General features: G+C 56.4%; 1 protein-coding gene across 3 annotated transcripts in view; it reads right to left on the bottom strand.

Moving 5' to 3' along the window:
- ARHGAP26 (Rho GTPase activating protein 26) overlaps positions 1–15,644 on the bottom strand; it is a 150,888-nt gene that overhangs the window by 120,986 nt on the left and 14,258 nt on the right. For 2 of the 3 annotated variants that reach the window (XM_082323734.1, XM_082323736.1), the window contains exons 2-7: positions 7,236–7,331; positions 6,156–6,217; positions 5,581–5,652; positions 4,157–4,258; positions 1,236–1,346; positions 262–366 (exon numbers count right to left, since the gene is read on the bottom strand). In XM_082323734.1, coding sequence (XP_082179860.1) covers positions 262–366; positions 1,236–1,346; positions 4,157–4,258; positions 5,581–5,652; positions 6,156–6,217; positions 7,236–7,331 — 548 coding nt within the window. The remainder of the gene's footprint in view (positions 1–261; positions 367–1,235; positions 1,347–4,156; positions 4,259–5,580; positions 5,653–6,155; positions 6,218–7,235; positions 7,332–15,644) is intronic. The other variant, XM_082323735.1, reaches the window with a different exon arrangement.

The raw sequence follows: 15,644 nt of genomic DNA, 5'->3' as shown, positions 1-15,644 counted from the left end.
GGCTGACTCCTGGGGAAGCTGGGCCTCTGCGTTTGCTATGCCGTAGGGAATGAACTGCCATGTAGGCCATGTATACGATGTAGTGTTATTTACAAAAAAGAATTTGCTTTCAATGACACAGTCAAAGCCTTTGCTTGATGGCACACAAAAAAAGGAGAATAAAACCTGTATTAAAATATACCAAAAAGCGTTGGCTTGCTCTGCAGGACAGTCACGGCGATGGGCACATGGCACAGTGGCACAGGCACGTGGCACACTTACGTTCTGGATGCTGATTGTCAGCTCTGTCTTGAAATCGCTGAAGTCCTTTGCAAGCTCGTAGCCGTGGTGGTAGAAGGTGAAAAGCCCCTGCAGAAAGGCCAGCAGCTGCGTTGGGGTAAAACGAATCAAGACAGTCAGTAGAGACCCACAGCCACTTTTCCGAGCAACCACTGCCGAGGGGAAGTGTCCCTGCAACGCTCCGGGGGCGGAGGGGCTTGCTGACAGTCCCTAGAAAGATGCCCTGTTCCTCGTTTCACTTTCAAAACCTCCTCTGAACAGACTCCGAAGCCGAATCTGCACTTTCCTCCCCCAAAGCCAAGCCAGGCCCCCACCCCAGAACACCTTGCCCCCCTCTGTCCCCCTTCCCTGCATCGCCGAAGCCCTGGGGTCACTGAGGGCAGAGCCGGGAGGTGCAGGAAGGAGCCGGGACGAAAACCAGGCTGCACGCTGCCATTCCCTGCGTTGTGCCTCTCCCGACCCTGAGTTACTCTCCTCTCAGCAGGAATTACCTTTGCAAAGAGCCAGGGAGGTTTGGCACTTCCCAGAGGAGCTTTAAAGGACTTAGCACCTGAGCAAAGGTAGATCTTAGAAAAATTTTTTTTTCTATTTCTGTCACTCCTGCACTCTTTTTCCCTTGTGAACATTACAGTTCTATTTTTTTTTCCTCCATCAAGCCTATTTTTCTTTTAATTACTGGCAGGCCCCACCGTCCAGCCCACCACGACAGAGATGTCCGCAGAATCAAAAATGAAATGTTTCTGGTGCACACGTGGCTGCTGAGCTAAAGGCTCCGTGCCCCAGAGCTCACACAGGTGCTTTCTCCCCCCAAATCTCCCTTTGAGGGAGGGGTGGCAGGGTGAGGCTGGAGCCCCCAGCCATCCCAATGTAGGGATGCCCCACGCCGCAGCCCCGCTCCTCCCAAGCCCCTGCTCCCCCATTTTCTGCAGGCTGAGGCAGCCTGAGAGCCCACTTACAGGTTCCACAAACTCAAACATCTTCCTCTCCTGAACCTCTTGCACCTTGAAGACATACTCCAGGGAGACTTCGTAGAAATGCTGCCGAACCAGGTCCACCTGGCTGTCTGCCTGCAAGCACCGGGGAGATTAAAGAGGAAATACAAAGTCACTACTGACCGGGAGCACTTGGCCTTGTGACTAGAGGACATCTGGGTCTAATGGGAACGTGTCTGTGCAGAACAAATTCAGCTTCAGACCCCAGTCCAGGGCTGGACAGATGGCACAGTGAATAAATATAAACCTGATTCACATGAACAGGCTCTTTCTTCAGCTGAAAAAAATGTTTTTGATGACTCATATTCTCACCTCCCTGACAGCTGTGTAGAAAAGCACGCATTAGAAGCGCGAAAAATGAGAAGTCGCTGCATACTTGACAATAAAAGGCAATTCTCTGCTTTCTGGAAAGCACCACAACGGGAGACTGCCCTGAGCATCCCAGGGTCGAACCAGGCAGTACATGTGCCCCACCGCTCTCTCCAGCGAGCGTGTCACGTCGGTGGATCAGCAGACAGCAAATCCCCTCTGCTTTGCAGGTAAAGCCCAAGTGAGCAAAAATAGGGCTATGCCCCAATCTCAGCGCGTAAAAATAACCTTGCCATGCATGTGGAGCAGAGCTGCTGCATGGAAAGTGAGGTGAGGGACACGGGTACCCCCAGGCTGCCGTCCCCACCATACGTTGCTGCTACCTTTGCAAGTGACACTTCTCATAGAGCAACCTGGGGGTCACCAATGCCAGCAGTGTTCACGGGGAGGTTGGTCTGGGTGACCCACCATCCCTCTGACCTCAGCACCAGTAAACTCAGCTGGGCGAAGAGCCTTACCCACAGCACAAACCACCATCGAGTCACTGCTCAACAGGAGGCAAACTCCTCTGTCCCAGCTGAGGATGACGGGATGCCCTCGCTGGCGTGACCCTCGCTGTGCCCGGGGCAGAGCCGGACCTCCAGGGAGGAGGATACACCGTACCGTGCATCCCGCCAGGGCTGGACATACGGCCACTCCCACGCTCTGCAAAACCCAGCTGGCAAATACCCGCTTGCATTTAACAGCAGCTTACTCCTGATTTTGTGCATGACACAGCTGTGAAATGGCCCATTTTCCCCATGACCTGCCACCAGCATTTGTGCTGCATGCCCATGCTGCACAGGCTGAGGTATTTAGCAAACTAAGTTCTGAAAAGCAGAAAATATGATGCAATCAAATAACTTTGCCAGGAGTTAAACAGCAGATTAGACTCCGTGTGTTATTTAATTGGTCAACAGCCAAAGCAGCAGAGAATTCCCATGGTTTCCTCCTCTCCTCGCCCCGCCGCAGCAGTTGCACATGTGGCCACTATCACCCTCCAGATGTAGACAGCAAGAGGAGGTTAGGAAATATAAAACACCAAATCTCCTGGACACAAGCGCTCTTCTCTTAGGACATCACAGCGTCTAGTGAAGCCTCAGACTGCTCATGAATGGGTGGTGTTAACTTTCCTAAAACACTACCGTCCCATCAGCACCTTTCCCACGCACATCTGCCATGGCTGCAGCCCCCTGCCTGGAAAGCTCCTTGGCAGGCAGGGACCGTGGTGGGCAGCCCCAGGGGAGGTGCCGGACAGGGCAAGTGCTCCCACGTGCCGCTGGATGCCACATCCACATTTCACAGCCTACACGCTGGGCTGCTCTTTCAAAGGCACCCCCTCCTCGGTGGGGCTTGAGCCACCAAAACCAGCTTCCCAGTGCCCCAAGGGGAGCTGGCTCCAGCTGGCTCCAGCCTCCGCCTGCCTTCACAGCAAAAGCCGAAGTCAAAGTTCGGGGTGGAAAATGCCAGCAGATGGCACCAGCAGCCAGCGCTGCTCAACGTTTACCAGCAGTCACATCCCGCACAGCATCCCGCACACAGCCACGGCCTGCATCCCGCATAGCATCCCACTGCCCTGCTGCTCTGGGCTCCCGGGCAGCCCCGCAGGGCCGTACTCTGGCCAGGGCACGGGATTACACCTCTAAAAGTCACTGCTGCAACCTGACAGCCACAAGTGCCTCCTTCCCTCTCCAGAAAGAAATCCTTCCGCTCCTGTGTCTCACAACAGTATCTCAAACATGAACTAAAACAGAGGTTTAAAGGATAATTTAAAAGCCATGAGAATGGGACTCTCCATCTTCTGCAATGTATGGATGCTTCCACATGGTAAGTTATTTACAAACCCAGAACACCTATGCAGGGACAAAGCTGGCTTGCAGGCATGTCAACCCTGATTCTTACCCCTCTTCAACCCTGATTTGGCGGAAGGTGATTATTTGTGCCACAGATGTATCTGCTCTCGAGTCCCCAACTCTGCTGGGCACCTTAACACCACCTGAGCTGTCCCAGTGCAGGAGCCACCACCTGTGCCCACCAATTCCCCCAGAAGCGGCTCAGCGACACACCAGCGTGATGCCCAAAAGCAAGGACGTGCATCCTGCAGGGACCATCCCAGCTCTGGGCCAGGGCAGGGAATTCCAAACTTGGAAGAAGTGACTGAAAACTCAGTGTACTCATCCAGTAAGAGCATTTGGCACAGCAGCTAACTACGTCCTGAGTCAGTAATAGGCTCTTAAAGCAGTTTAAAAGCACTAAGCCTGATCACTCCTCCCATGAAGCTCAAAGCCAGTGCAGCCACTTTCAGAGAAGGGAACTAGACATCCACGATCTGTGCTGGCACAAGGGAAGCCTGCAGCAGAACCAGTTCCCTTCTGTTGCACTCTTTAATTATAAACTCTCTCTCCTTTTTGATTGCTGTCCATTTTGGGACCTCTCTGATTTTACGGCCAGGAAAACCAATGCTATAAGCTGTGTAAAGCATTCAAAAAGCTCACCACAGTTACTGGTAGACATGGAAAACCAGAGGTTGCTCTCACCTCCTGAAGCTGTGATTCTTTCTTCTTAGAAGACAAGTTTAAGTGCTTTTCTAGGACACCACAATACTTCTCTGTCTCCTTGTCGTATTTCTTTTTGGCATCCTACAAAACAGAATAGAGAGTGTGATGCTGAACACAATGGCACCGGCGTGGCTGTGAGGATCCATGGCATCCCTATAGCATCGTGCAGGACTGCAAGTCCTGGGCGGGAGCTAACCCCCTTCTCCACAGCACGGGACGGGACCAAGGCCAAGGGGTATCAGTTGGAAGTAGGCGAAGCTGCTTTTATCTGACCATCGGGCAGCTACAGGAAAGCGGCTTGCACTGCCAAAATCCAAGACTTGGGGGAGCCCCTCCTCTATTTCCAGAGCCCAAGGCTCGGCAAAACGTCCCGGTCCAGGGCTGGCCCAAAGACAACACAGTGAGGAAGGGGTGGCCCAAAGACAACACAGTGAGGAAAGTGCTTGCTAACCAGCTAACCAGCACATCGTCACAATTTCACATCCCATCCCGCCACCCCTTGCAACAACGATGTGTCACTCAGGACAACAACAGTAATTTGGCGGTTTGTGGCAGGAGCGTTAAAGGAGGATATCAACCTTAACTTTTCTTTTGCACCTCTCATCCCAGCCTTGCCACCCTAACATGCCAGTAGGAAATCCACCACTGACACCTGCTAATAAGCAGCTCCTTTCTGAAGCACCCCTTTTTGTCTTTTTTTTTTTTTTTTTTAGCTGCACAAACCAGGACAACCTGGCCAAGCTGGGTTGCACCGCGGTGCCGCCGCAGCTCCCAGCAGGGAGCTGGGCACACTGCTGCCATGCAAACACAGCCCCGCCGGGCTGGCATGTGCTTCTTGCAGGCAGCAGCAGGTTGTTATAACAACAGGAGAGCCGCAGACAGCGGTTTTAATTTCAGAACAAAGGCAGGAAAGAAAGGGGGGGCCAGGCTGTCTCAGAGCCGCCCTCAGCCACACCGGTGCTTCCCCAGGCTCGTCCGTCCTGCCAGAAGCTGTCCAAATTCCTGTGCAGCTGCCCCGCGACACACCGGGGGTGGGGAGTGCAGACTGGGGGGCTCAGGTGACTGGGAACCCCTCTAAGAAAATACTAATTCTGGTTTGGAGGAAGAAAAAATAAAGTTTACTTCAGCTGGCATGTGATTTTTGGCCCTTGGCTCACCTCGGCACATTACTTGGTTACGGGTGAACTGGGAACATTGAGGCACTTTCCCAGGAGCCGGATCATCCCCGTCTCCATCCCACAGCAGCGCGCAGCCATTTCCTCCCACGCCCATGCCCAGCAGGGCCCATCCCTGCAGCGCACCAGGTCCCGGCCACGGCCATCGCCGTGCGGCTCTGGGCTCTGCTCCTGAGCCCGAGCAGGGGCACCCGGAGGTGACAGCAGCTCGGTGCAGCAGCAGCCTACCTTAGCGGCCCCGATCTGCTCCTTGCGAAACTTCTCCAGCGGCGTGATCAGCACCTCACTGGCGTTCTCGATCTACGGCCAAAGATGGGCACAATTCACCCACCTCCTCCATGCTCCTGCCCCAGCCCCAGCCAGGCTGGCACCGCCCTTTTGCCCAGCTCAGCCCCAGACACCAGAGCCACTCCACAGCCTTTCCCACAGCAACCCTCCTGCAGCCCACGGAAACCTGCATGCTTCACCCTCTCCAGCTCTGCGCTGGCTGAGGACCCAGCGGAGGCTGAGGGGCTTGTACCAAACCTGCTCCTCACCCCAGCGAGCCCTACCAGCACCAGCACCAGCCATCTTCCAACAAGACACCATTACTGATGCTCTTCAAGTGTGCCCCCCCACCAAGTTCACCCTCCCCTCCCTCTGCTCCCCCCTGCAGCTCTGCCCTGGGCAAAGGAAGGGGCAGCGGGGCTTGCAGCCACTGCACGCTGTGGTGCCCCAGGTGCCACACCACCCACCGTGCGCAGAGCCACCAGCAGCAGCAGTGGTGCCACCACCCACCCAGCTCCCGGCGGACGGGGCCGTACCATGCGCATCCGCTCGTCCTCCAGGTTCCGCAGCACTGTGGCGAACTCCTGCAGAGACTTGGCTGGAAGGGAAACACCCGAACGGTCAGCGTTTAACAACATTTTGGTTTATTTTTCAATTAAGAGAGAGACTGAACAGGGGTTTTTTGTTTGTTTGTATTTTGGAGGGCTTGGAGGTATTTATCATCTTTGCTCTCTCCTCAGAAAGGCATCCAGTTGCCTACAAAAGTAACTGGTAGCAGAGCATCCCCAGCACCATGTTCCCACCTCCAGAGAGAAACACCACATCTTCATCTCAAGCCTGCCCTACCCAAGAGCTGGTTGCTGATCAGCTCTACGGCTCAGCGCTAGCCTCAGCTGTGCTCAGTGCACAAGTGGCAGCTCACCAGCATGTGCATCACAGCAAGGGGACTTGGATGAGAAACCTATTTTTGCTGAGAGACTGGGCACAAATAAACAAGCAAAGTTAAATCATGGCTAAAGCTCATTTGCTCTCCTGGCTCCAGATGATGTGCACAATAAGCTCTAAAAGTTCAGCTGGGGCAGAAGTGGGATAACATGGAGTGAAGGGCTGAAGCTGCTGCCCTGCGCCACGAGAAGCTCCATGGTGGAGCCGGGCTTCGGCTGGGGGAGCCCTGCCAGGCTCCGCGCTGCTGGCTGCTGTCGGCACAGTGGGCACCTGCCAGGTCCTTCGCTCCTGCAGGCAGCAGCGAGGCTGCTGCTCCTCTCCTTCAGTTCACAGCCCCTTGCAGTGTATTTCGCCATGGCCACATCTTTAGATCCCTGCTCTCCAATGGCAAAGGGCCAGATAATCTAGATGGTTTCAGATACGGGCAATCTTCTTCCTTTCCTATGTGGCAGGGCTAGATTTAGGCCAAGAAACAGCAACTGATTTCCTTCGGAAGGCTTTGCTGATGTTGACCCAGGAGAAATATGCCATTTCCAGAGAGCAGGAAAGCACCAGCCAAATTCCCAGGCCCCTTGGCATCCTCGTGTGTGTTTCTTCTCCATGCCCTGCTCAGCTCAGGGGTCTGGAACATGGCTTCAGGGCTACCCACGGCACCAGCGCCCAGGACTCACCTATGCAGATCTCATCATCCGTTTCAGCGTCACCAATGCAGCGGAATTTAAACTCGTTGAGGGAGTCTGCAAACTTGCGCTTGGCCGCCGACAGGTCTGCCGAGGGAGTGGGAGAGGGGAAAACACAGATGTTAGAAAAGGAAAAAGCCCACCAACAGCACCATGCAGGCAGACATGTAATCCCAGCCAGCCAGCCTCCATGGACAGACCCATCCGACGGGGACCCCTGGTGCCAGGGAACCCCCAAGAATGCTGCCCTTCTCCTGCACCCACCCCAGGGATGGGGCTCTGTGGGGTCCCAGCCAGCACCCACCAAAATACACTACAGGAGATGAAACCGCAAAATACCAGGAGAACCATGCAGGAGCTCAAGCCCAGCGCCACGGGGCAGTGGCAAATGGCAATGCAGGGCAGCACTGCCAGGGCAGCTCCCATGCTGCCCGCCAAGAGACGGCACCTCTGCACAGGCTCCCAGTCCTGCTGAACAAAGGCACCATGTACGGGAGATAGTGCAGAGGTTTATTGCTTTCCAAGCTGCAGATTCTCTCCGAGATCTGAATCCTGTAAAGTTCTTACTTGCAGTGACCTGAGCGGATCCAGGATTGGCTTTTCCAACCGGCCCCGTAACCCTGCACACGCAGACACACACCCTCCCAGGCACTGCAAGGCCACCGGCTTGGAGGGGAACTTGTACTTGAGCAATGCGAGAGACTGCAGGCATGCAGACGGCATTACGAAGACATAATGCTAATTCCCCTGTGCATTTCTTCACTCAAAATCCAAAAATTCAGCGTTTTTCTTCCTTCCAAGCACAGGTGGAAAACATGCGTGTGTACACAAAGGCCCTTTCCTCCTCTTGGACACCAACAGCCAAAAGATAACCGCAAAGGAATTCAAGCACTTTGCTTTCCCTGTGGGATAAGAGAATTTAAAGCTTTCTCCAAGCATCAAAGCTGCTCCGAGTGTCTACGCTTAGAGCCCTGGGGCTAATCCTGCCCACAGCTCAGTCCCGGCTGACTTCACACAACCGGTGCAGCTCACCCCACTCTCCTCCACATACTGTTGCCGGCTGTGGTGGAGCAGCCCCCCTTCCCTCGCTGGGGCAGCCGGAGGGCTCGGGGACTTTAACCCTGTCCCTGGAGCCAGGCAGCCTCCTGCCTCCTCTGGAATTATAACGAAGATGACGTTAATGACTTAAGAAGTCATTTCCTCTCCTCCAGCTCCATGCTGACCATCAGCCACCAGCCACGCTCTCCCTGCTGCACACTGTGGCCTCACCGGTACCCTGCGCACATTATGCACGGCACATCCCCAGCCAAACCAGACCTGCCATGACATCCTTCATGCCCACCGCCAGCTGGGCAGGACCCTGAGGGATGCTGCCCCAGCGTGGAGGTGAACCCCCCAGAGGGAGCCAAGCTCCCGTGGCCCCAGGCAGGGTCAGCTGCATTCGAGCAGCACCCCTTGCCAGGGCCAGCCCTCCCCGCTGCAAGCGAGGAGGAGGCTGGGGCTCTGCAGCCACCAGGCACGAGCCAAGGCGAAGCCAAGAAGCCTTCGGAGCTGGCAGCACCCGGCAGCAATGGCCCACAGCGCTTATAAATAGGCGAGGGAGAAGCAGGGGGAGAAGGAGATAATTCCTGGTGCGACAGCGATAAAGGAGGATCATCGGCAGCTGCTCGCTGAACGACACAGCCAAGTCGCAGGGGCAAAGCAGATGCTAAAATTAGTGGCAGGCTCAGCCAGAAAAGGAGAGAGGGGCACCTGTGCCTGCACCACACCTCTGGGGGCAAGCAAGGAGCTGGCACAGAAGGTCCTCATCGTCCTCCTTGTGCCCACCGTTACACCCACCTGCACTCCTAGCATCCCGTTTTCCTAAAAGTTTGAGCCTCTCAGCTACATTTTGGGGAAAAACCCCTCCAGTGGAAGCAGCCAAAGCTCCCAGCTGTGCTGCAGGCAGGGGCGCACAGGGAAAGCAGGGCGGCCCCTCCATGGGCGAGCTCAGCTCCTGAGGCTTCTTCTTCCCCAGGGCTACGGATGAGCAAACGCAAAATCCTACAAAGGCTCGACAGAAACTTTTGCTTCCTCTCGTACACGAGTAAAACCACCCGGATCCCGCGCATGAGTCACAGCCAGGCTGCGCCAAGGGCTGTGAAAGTTTTGCTTCCAAGTTCGCCGGCTGGCTTCATCAGTCAACCGCAACATCAGCAAAAACCACCACAAAGCCAGAAAAACCCTTCTGCCTGAGCAATGCGACCAGCTCGGGGTCCAGGCACCACTGGATGGTGGTCCTGCAAGAACAGGAGCCAGGCTGGCCAGGATGGATCCAGGGACACACAGGTGCTGGCAGAAGCAGCGAGGTTGCAACACACCTGCAGGGACGGTGCAGTGGCAGCCAGCCCAGCGGTGCCCAGACGTGGGCGCGCAGCCTGCAGCCCTGCTGCTGATGAGTCCTTCCTCTGCCCATCACGCCTCGTGGCTGCAGCACAGAGCACTGAAGATCTCCAGAGGCAGCAAGGAAAGCATGATGTCTGGCAGAGGCATCCCAGGAGGTGAAAACAGCCCTGCGCAAGCTGCTGAAACACTGGGAGGGTGGGAAGGCAAGCAGTGGCCCCTGCCGCCCCTGGCCACTGCCCCAGGCTGCAGCCACTTTGGGAAAGTCCAGGGTGCAGCCTCAGCCCCGGGGCTGCCACCGTGGAGCCACATGCCCACCTGCACCCAGGATCCGAGACAAAACCCCTCAGAGAAAACACTGGCCAAGCAGCAGCAAAGCAGATCTCTGTCCCACCTGCGAGGCAACGCCTTCCGTCTGAAGCCCTGCCATGCCTGCCCGCCCTCCCCTCTGCTCCAACAAAGGACCATCCTGCCCCACCGTCCCCCTGTCCATGACTCATTCCTTTCCCCTCTCCAGGCTGACCATCCCGCAGGGGGTTGCTATCGCAGTCCTCCTCTTCCTCATCGTCACCTCCCACGGCTCCCCATTCGCACCCCCACGCTAGCAGGGATGGGATGATCCCTTTCGGGGAACTCCACTTGACAGAAAACAAGCACACGCACCACATGGCGGAGGTCCAGTTGCGTAGCTACAGCAACCAATAATCAAAATAAAATGCCCTTTTAAAAGTGATGTATCTGCTCGTTACTGCGATACAGGGCTACCCACTCAACCATTTAGGGGAGCAGCCCAGCAGCACTGCCCTTCCCAAGCACTTTCCCTTCCTGGCAGAGGGTTTATGACCTGAACCGGGTGCAACGGGGGAGAAAACTGCAGAGGGCAGGGACAAGTGACATGGATGAGACGTGACCTTGCAGAGGGCAGTTACCGGCAGGGGCCTGTCCCGGCAAGGAGGGAGTTTGAGCTGAACTCTGAGGTCTGATCCTGTCTTTCTCAGCAGCAGGTCAGAGAGCAGTGATCACAGATGGAAGGAGGTGGCCAGCTCCCGCCGACCCGCATTGCTCATCCCCACAGCACCCAGCATCGCTCGTCCATCAGTACGGCAAAGCTGAGCGGCACGAAGGGCGCAGGCAGGGGATCTGCCTCCGGCTGCTCCCTGCCTGCTGCACCTTGAGAAGTTCCCACACAACAATTCCTGAGCCATAGCTTTGCCTTTTTTGTGAACAGTCCCCTAGGAAATGTTCAGGAGCCAGTTTTGGCCATACCTCTGAAAAGCGTCCACTCTGCCCCCATGGCAGGGGACGGAGCATCCCACCGAGCCCTGCCCTGCCAGCACCCAGGGTCCTGCCCCAGCACGCACCACAGAAGCAGCCGCTTGCAGAGTCAGAGCAGGGGCATGCAGCGTGCCACCGAATACCGCAGCACCCGTCCCTCACACAGTGGAGACACGCTCAGCATCCTCACCATCCACCGCATCCTCGCCGTCCACTGCAGGAACAGCGCAGAGCGGGGATGGCTCCCAATAAGGCAGAGGGCAGCTGCCTGCGCCTGAAAGCAGCCCCAGTTGACTGCTTTGCCCATCCCTCCTCCCTCGTGCCCAGCCCGCTTCTTGCCTGGTACCCCACATCTCTCCTCCTCCCTCCACTAGCCAGGGAACCGGGTAATTGCTGGCTGAGGTCCTGTCCCAGCCTCACACCTCCAGGCACCAGGGCTCCCTCCAAACCCGGCTGAAGCCAATGTCACTCCAGCCCGCAGCAGCTCTGCCACAAGGGAGCACCTCACCCTCCCGCTGTCTGTCCTCCCGGATCACCCCAGCATCCCTCCTCCTCCTCAGCTACCGAGAGTTACATATTCTTTCGGGGAAGTGGCTGCTATTACTGCAATGAGACTGAAGTGGTTGTTTTTTACATAAAAAGCCCCTTCCAAAGGAATTTGGAACTATTGAAAAAGGCCGTTTATAGAATGAAGACGTCGTGATTTCACAACCTTCCTCCACATGCACAGCACCCCGCGCGCAACAGGACAATCCCATCCCAGCCAGGTCCGCAGAGGGGCAGCTCCCCACTCAGGTCTCCCCGGGGGCATGCCGCTGTGAGACGGGGCAGCCCTGTTCCCCGGTGCACAGGCATCAGATCCAACGCATCCACAGTTCAGGTGACTCAGCATGCGGAGTTTTGGTCACTTCGGGGAAGTCACTTGCACCACAGCCCAGCCACGAGCCACTCTCTCCCTGTCACTGGCTCCCAGCTCTTTCCCCAGCTTTATTCCTCAGCTGAACATCTCACCTATGTGCAACACCCTTATCACCCTCCCTCTTTGTGTTCAGCATTTAAAACATTTCCAGGCTTTCCCAAAGGGACCACAGAGGTAAAGTGCCTGGGCAGACGTACAGCAGGGAGCTTCTCCCTTAAATAAAAATTTATAAGGTGCTGAGGAGGATTGCAACTCCTCCACTTGCATGCTTTTCCTAGCTGGGATGGACAGCTGGGAAATGTGACCACAGGACACAGAGGGGAACTATAATACATCAAAATGAGACATCAAGAAGACAGATGTCCCCTCCTGCCCGCCTGGTGCCCAGTCCCGCTGCCTGCCGGGGAGCACCGTCGACCAGGGAAAAAGTTATACTGTTGGCTCAGAAAGTGGGGGCTCGCCCCAAAGCTGACTTTGCAGCCAGCTTGCTGTTTAAGCTGGAAAAAGCAAAAATAGCTCTGGCCCAGCTGTGCTATTGGGGCACCCGGGACAGAGGCAGGAGCAGCAGGACACTGTGGGAGGTTCAAGTTAAAGACAAACCTGCTGACCAGTCCAGCAGTGAAGGGTTAATGCTGCTGCAAAGGGGGAAAGCAAAGGATGCTGATGAGGCCAGTTGCACTCTGCAACTTCCAGGGCTTTCGGTGTCTGACAGAGGTTGTGCTCACACAGAGCGGTATTTCTACACTTCCTGCAAAGAAAATTGCTTAATAGCCTACATTTAATGCTCAATTGGACAACAGGAACCGAGACTCCTGCCCCTTCCTTCCCCCGCAGCAGGGAATGGCAGGCTCAGGCTGCGCATCCCCCGCAAGCCCCGCAAGCCCCCGGAGAGGGACAGGAGGGTCCCTGGGAGGGCAGGAGCCTGTCCCCTCCCTGCAGGCACCTCTGCCTGGCTGCCAGTGGTGGCACTGCCTGTCCCCTCCCAGCAGCAGCGGCAGCCCCACCGCCCCAAGCGGGTTCCCAGCCCCCTCACTGGGGAGGTGACCACACTCCCACTGACAACCACAAGGACAGAAGCCACCAGCTCTCCCCTCGTGGGTTTGACAAGTTCCTTAAAGCTTCTCCAAAAAACCTGCATCTACCTCACGGCCCAATTTCTGGCTATTTTTTAAGAAAATGCTTCCAGCTCTCCTTAAGGCGTGTGTGCCCGTGGGTGCGCAGAAGGGACTGACGGCTTTGCGGCTGCACCGCGCGGCGTGCCAACACGAGGCCTGGCCTTGCTCCTGGCGCTCTCACTGGGTGCTGACATTTGGGCAAGCCTCTTCGGTCCTCGACACGGCAGCTCCCCTTTTGGCACGACAGGAGAAAACGACGGGTCCTGCCTCCCAGGGACAAGGGAGGTAAAGCCTCAGGGTCTGCAAAATGCTTTGGGATCTGCACACAGCCCACACCACAGAAGTGCAAGGTCTGACCGTCATCAGACATCATCTACCCAGGCTACCGGGATAACACACACGTGCACAGAGCCCCAGGTAGCGCTGGCCAGTGACAGCCCCCGGACAGAAACACTTCAGCATAACCAGTGCAAATCCCGGAGCAACAGGTCAACCAAAGAGAGCAGCACAGTCTCGCTGTTTGCTGGGGATCTCGCCACGCAGGTGCCACCACCCCGCAGCTCCTGCGTTCCCAGCACGGCGGGTCGCCCCATGCGCAGCCGCAGCTTTGGGCAGCGCTGCCTCCACCAGCGCCCGCAGCAGCCAGCCAGGAAGGGAACCAGCACGATGCACGGGTGCCACGGGCTGACCCCGAGGCAAACCCGCCGTGTTGTGCAAGCTGCTGTGTGCAAGCCGTGAGCCCAGCATGCAAGCCATGCTGCTGCCAGCCCCGGGGAGGGGATGGGGGGAACTGCAGCAGGACACAGAGCAGCAAAGGGCAGCTCCTCACCCCGCACTCCCCATGGGGCCACAGCAGGGGCTCTGCGGGGTCTCACAGTGTGCAGCTGCAGCAGGGGATGGTTCACGTCCACCACCATCTCAATGGCCTGCCAGGAGCCTCCTCCACCGAAGCCAGGGCAGGATCCAACTGGGGGATCTGTCCTGCAAAACAGCTCAGACGCAGGAGCCCAGAGAAGCCCCCACAGCCCACTCAGCCGCCCCGGCAGCACCTCCGCAGCCCCACACCTCCCCGGGCGATGGGGGACTGCACCGAGCAACCCCATGGTGGGCACAGGCCAGCCAGGATAGGTAATCCAGTGAACAGCCACTCTAATCAGCAGCCAAAAGAGCCGGATTACGGCCCGCCAAGGGTGCTTAGAAAGCAGCAATATGGTGTCTGACTCCACAGCAAGCAGCCGCCACCAGCAACTACCCAGCAAGCCGGGGCTTCGGGCACAATGCCAGAGCAAAGCCGCCATGGGCTCATGCAACGCCCTGCGGCACTTAAGGCTGTCCATGGATGGTGTTTGGGAAAGGCTAGAGCCGGGAATGAATGACTGGATCTGGCCCGCAGAGGTACGCAAGCGCTCTGCTGCACTGCTGAGGTTGGGATGCTCTGACCGAACCACGGCCCTGTGGCAGGGGAATCCAGCAACAAGCGCTTTGTGCCTGAAAAGCAGCGTTTGCAGCCACCAGCATCAAAACTTAGCCCCCCTAGAGGGGCCCAGCCCATGCACTGCTGGGGTCGGCATGGAGCATCGGGGCAGCGTCATTAAATGCTTAATTTGTTCCAAGAGGTTTAAATCCTCTCTCTTTGCGCTTCCCATTGGAGGTCAGCAAAAGCCCCGCTCCTGTGACAGACTGCGGTCCTCTGGACCCAGCACAATCCCCAAGCTGCTTTCATACATAATTATGATTTGTTTATTAAATAACTTCTCTGCTGGGCAGTTGGAGTTAATCAGCGATTTAGGACAGCACTGCAGCTGCTGGCAGGTTCCCCCTCTGATTCATCATTCAAGTAAATATATAAAACCAGATGAGCAGAGACTACCCCACCTCCGGCAGCAGCTTCTGCTGTCACGTTTGTGTGCAAAACCCTGCGGAAAGGCTGCCCTGGCTCGGCACGTGACGGAGATGGAGGTTTGAGGGTGCTACACCAAGCGGGAGATGACCCCAAGGACCAGTGCAATGGGTGCAGTCCCTGTGCTCATCCCACACGGGACCCCCCAAGGCGAGGAAGGCATCGCTGCCGGGGCCCCGCAGCACCCCCAGACCCTATTTCGGTGCCTCTACCGCACGCATGGCCTCCAGCCAAAATGCAGTACTGAGCCTTGTCTCAACAGCACACGTGAGGAGGCCAAATCCCACCTCCCCAAATCCCAAAATTTCATTTTACCATGGAAAGTTTACAAATATGTATACCCTACAAACTATGCTTCCAGTGAAAAACCCAAAACTGCTTGGACATGCTAAAGCGCAAGAAAAACTGAATGATCTGTCCAAGATGGCCCCAAGACTGAAGAACCAGGAGGTGCCACAGCTCCTGCTCAGCCTTTTACTGCGACCACAGGAGCACATCGCACTGCTGCCCAGCCAAGGCATCACCGTATGCCTCGCTTCACACACTCAACGTGGCTTCGTACGGCAAAATGTTTGCCAGAGGGACAGAGAACCTATTGTAGGATGAATGGGACTATTGACTGGGCTCAAATAGCAGATCAGATTTGAGTAACACACTGAAGACATGAATTATTTCCATGGTATTTTAAGAGATAAAAGTTCTGTGCTTCGTGAAAAACACAGTCAGCCTTTGGAAGGACAGCCTGGTTGCACAGCTAAAATTATCCCCCCGCTGCCCACCAGCCCAGCACCCTGGCCACGTCATCTTGC

This window comes from Platalea leucorodia (genome assembly GCF_965183815.1).
Source record: "Platalea leucorodia genome assembly, chromosome: 11".
Classification (NCBI taxonomy): Eukaryota; Metazoa; Chordata; class Aves; order Pelecaniformes; family Threskiornithidae; genus Platalea; species Platalea leucorodia.
Note: the sequence above shows the minus strand (reverse complement) of the source record. Positions and strands in the feature narration are given on the sequence as shown.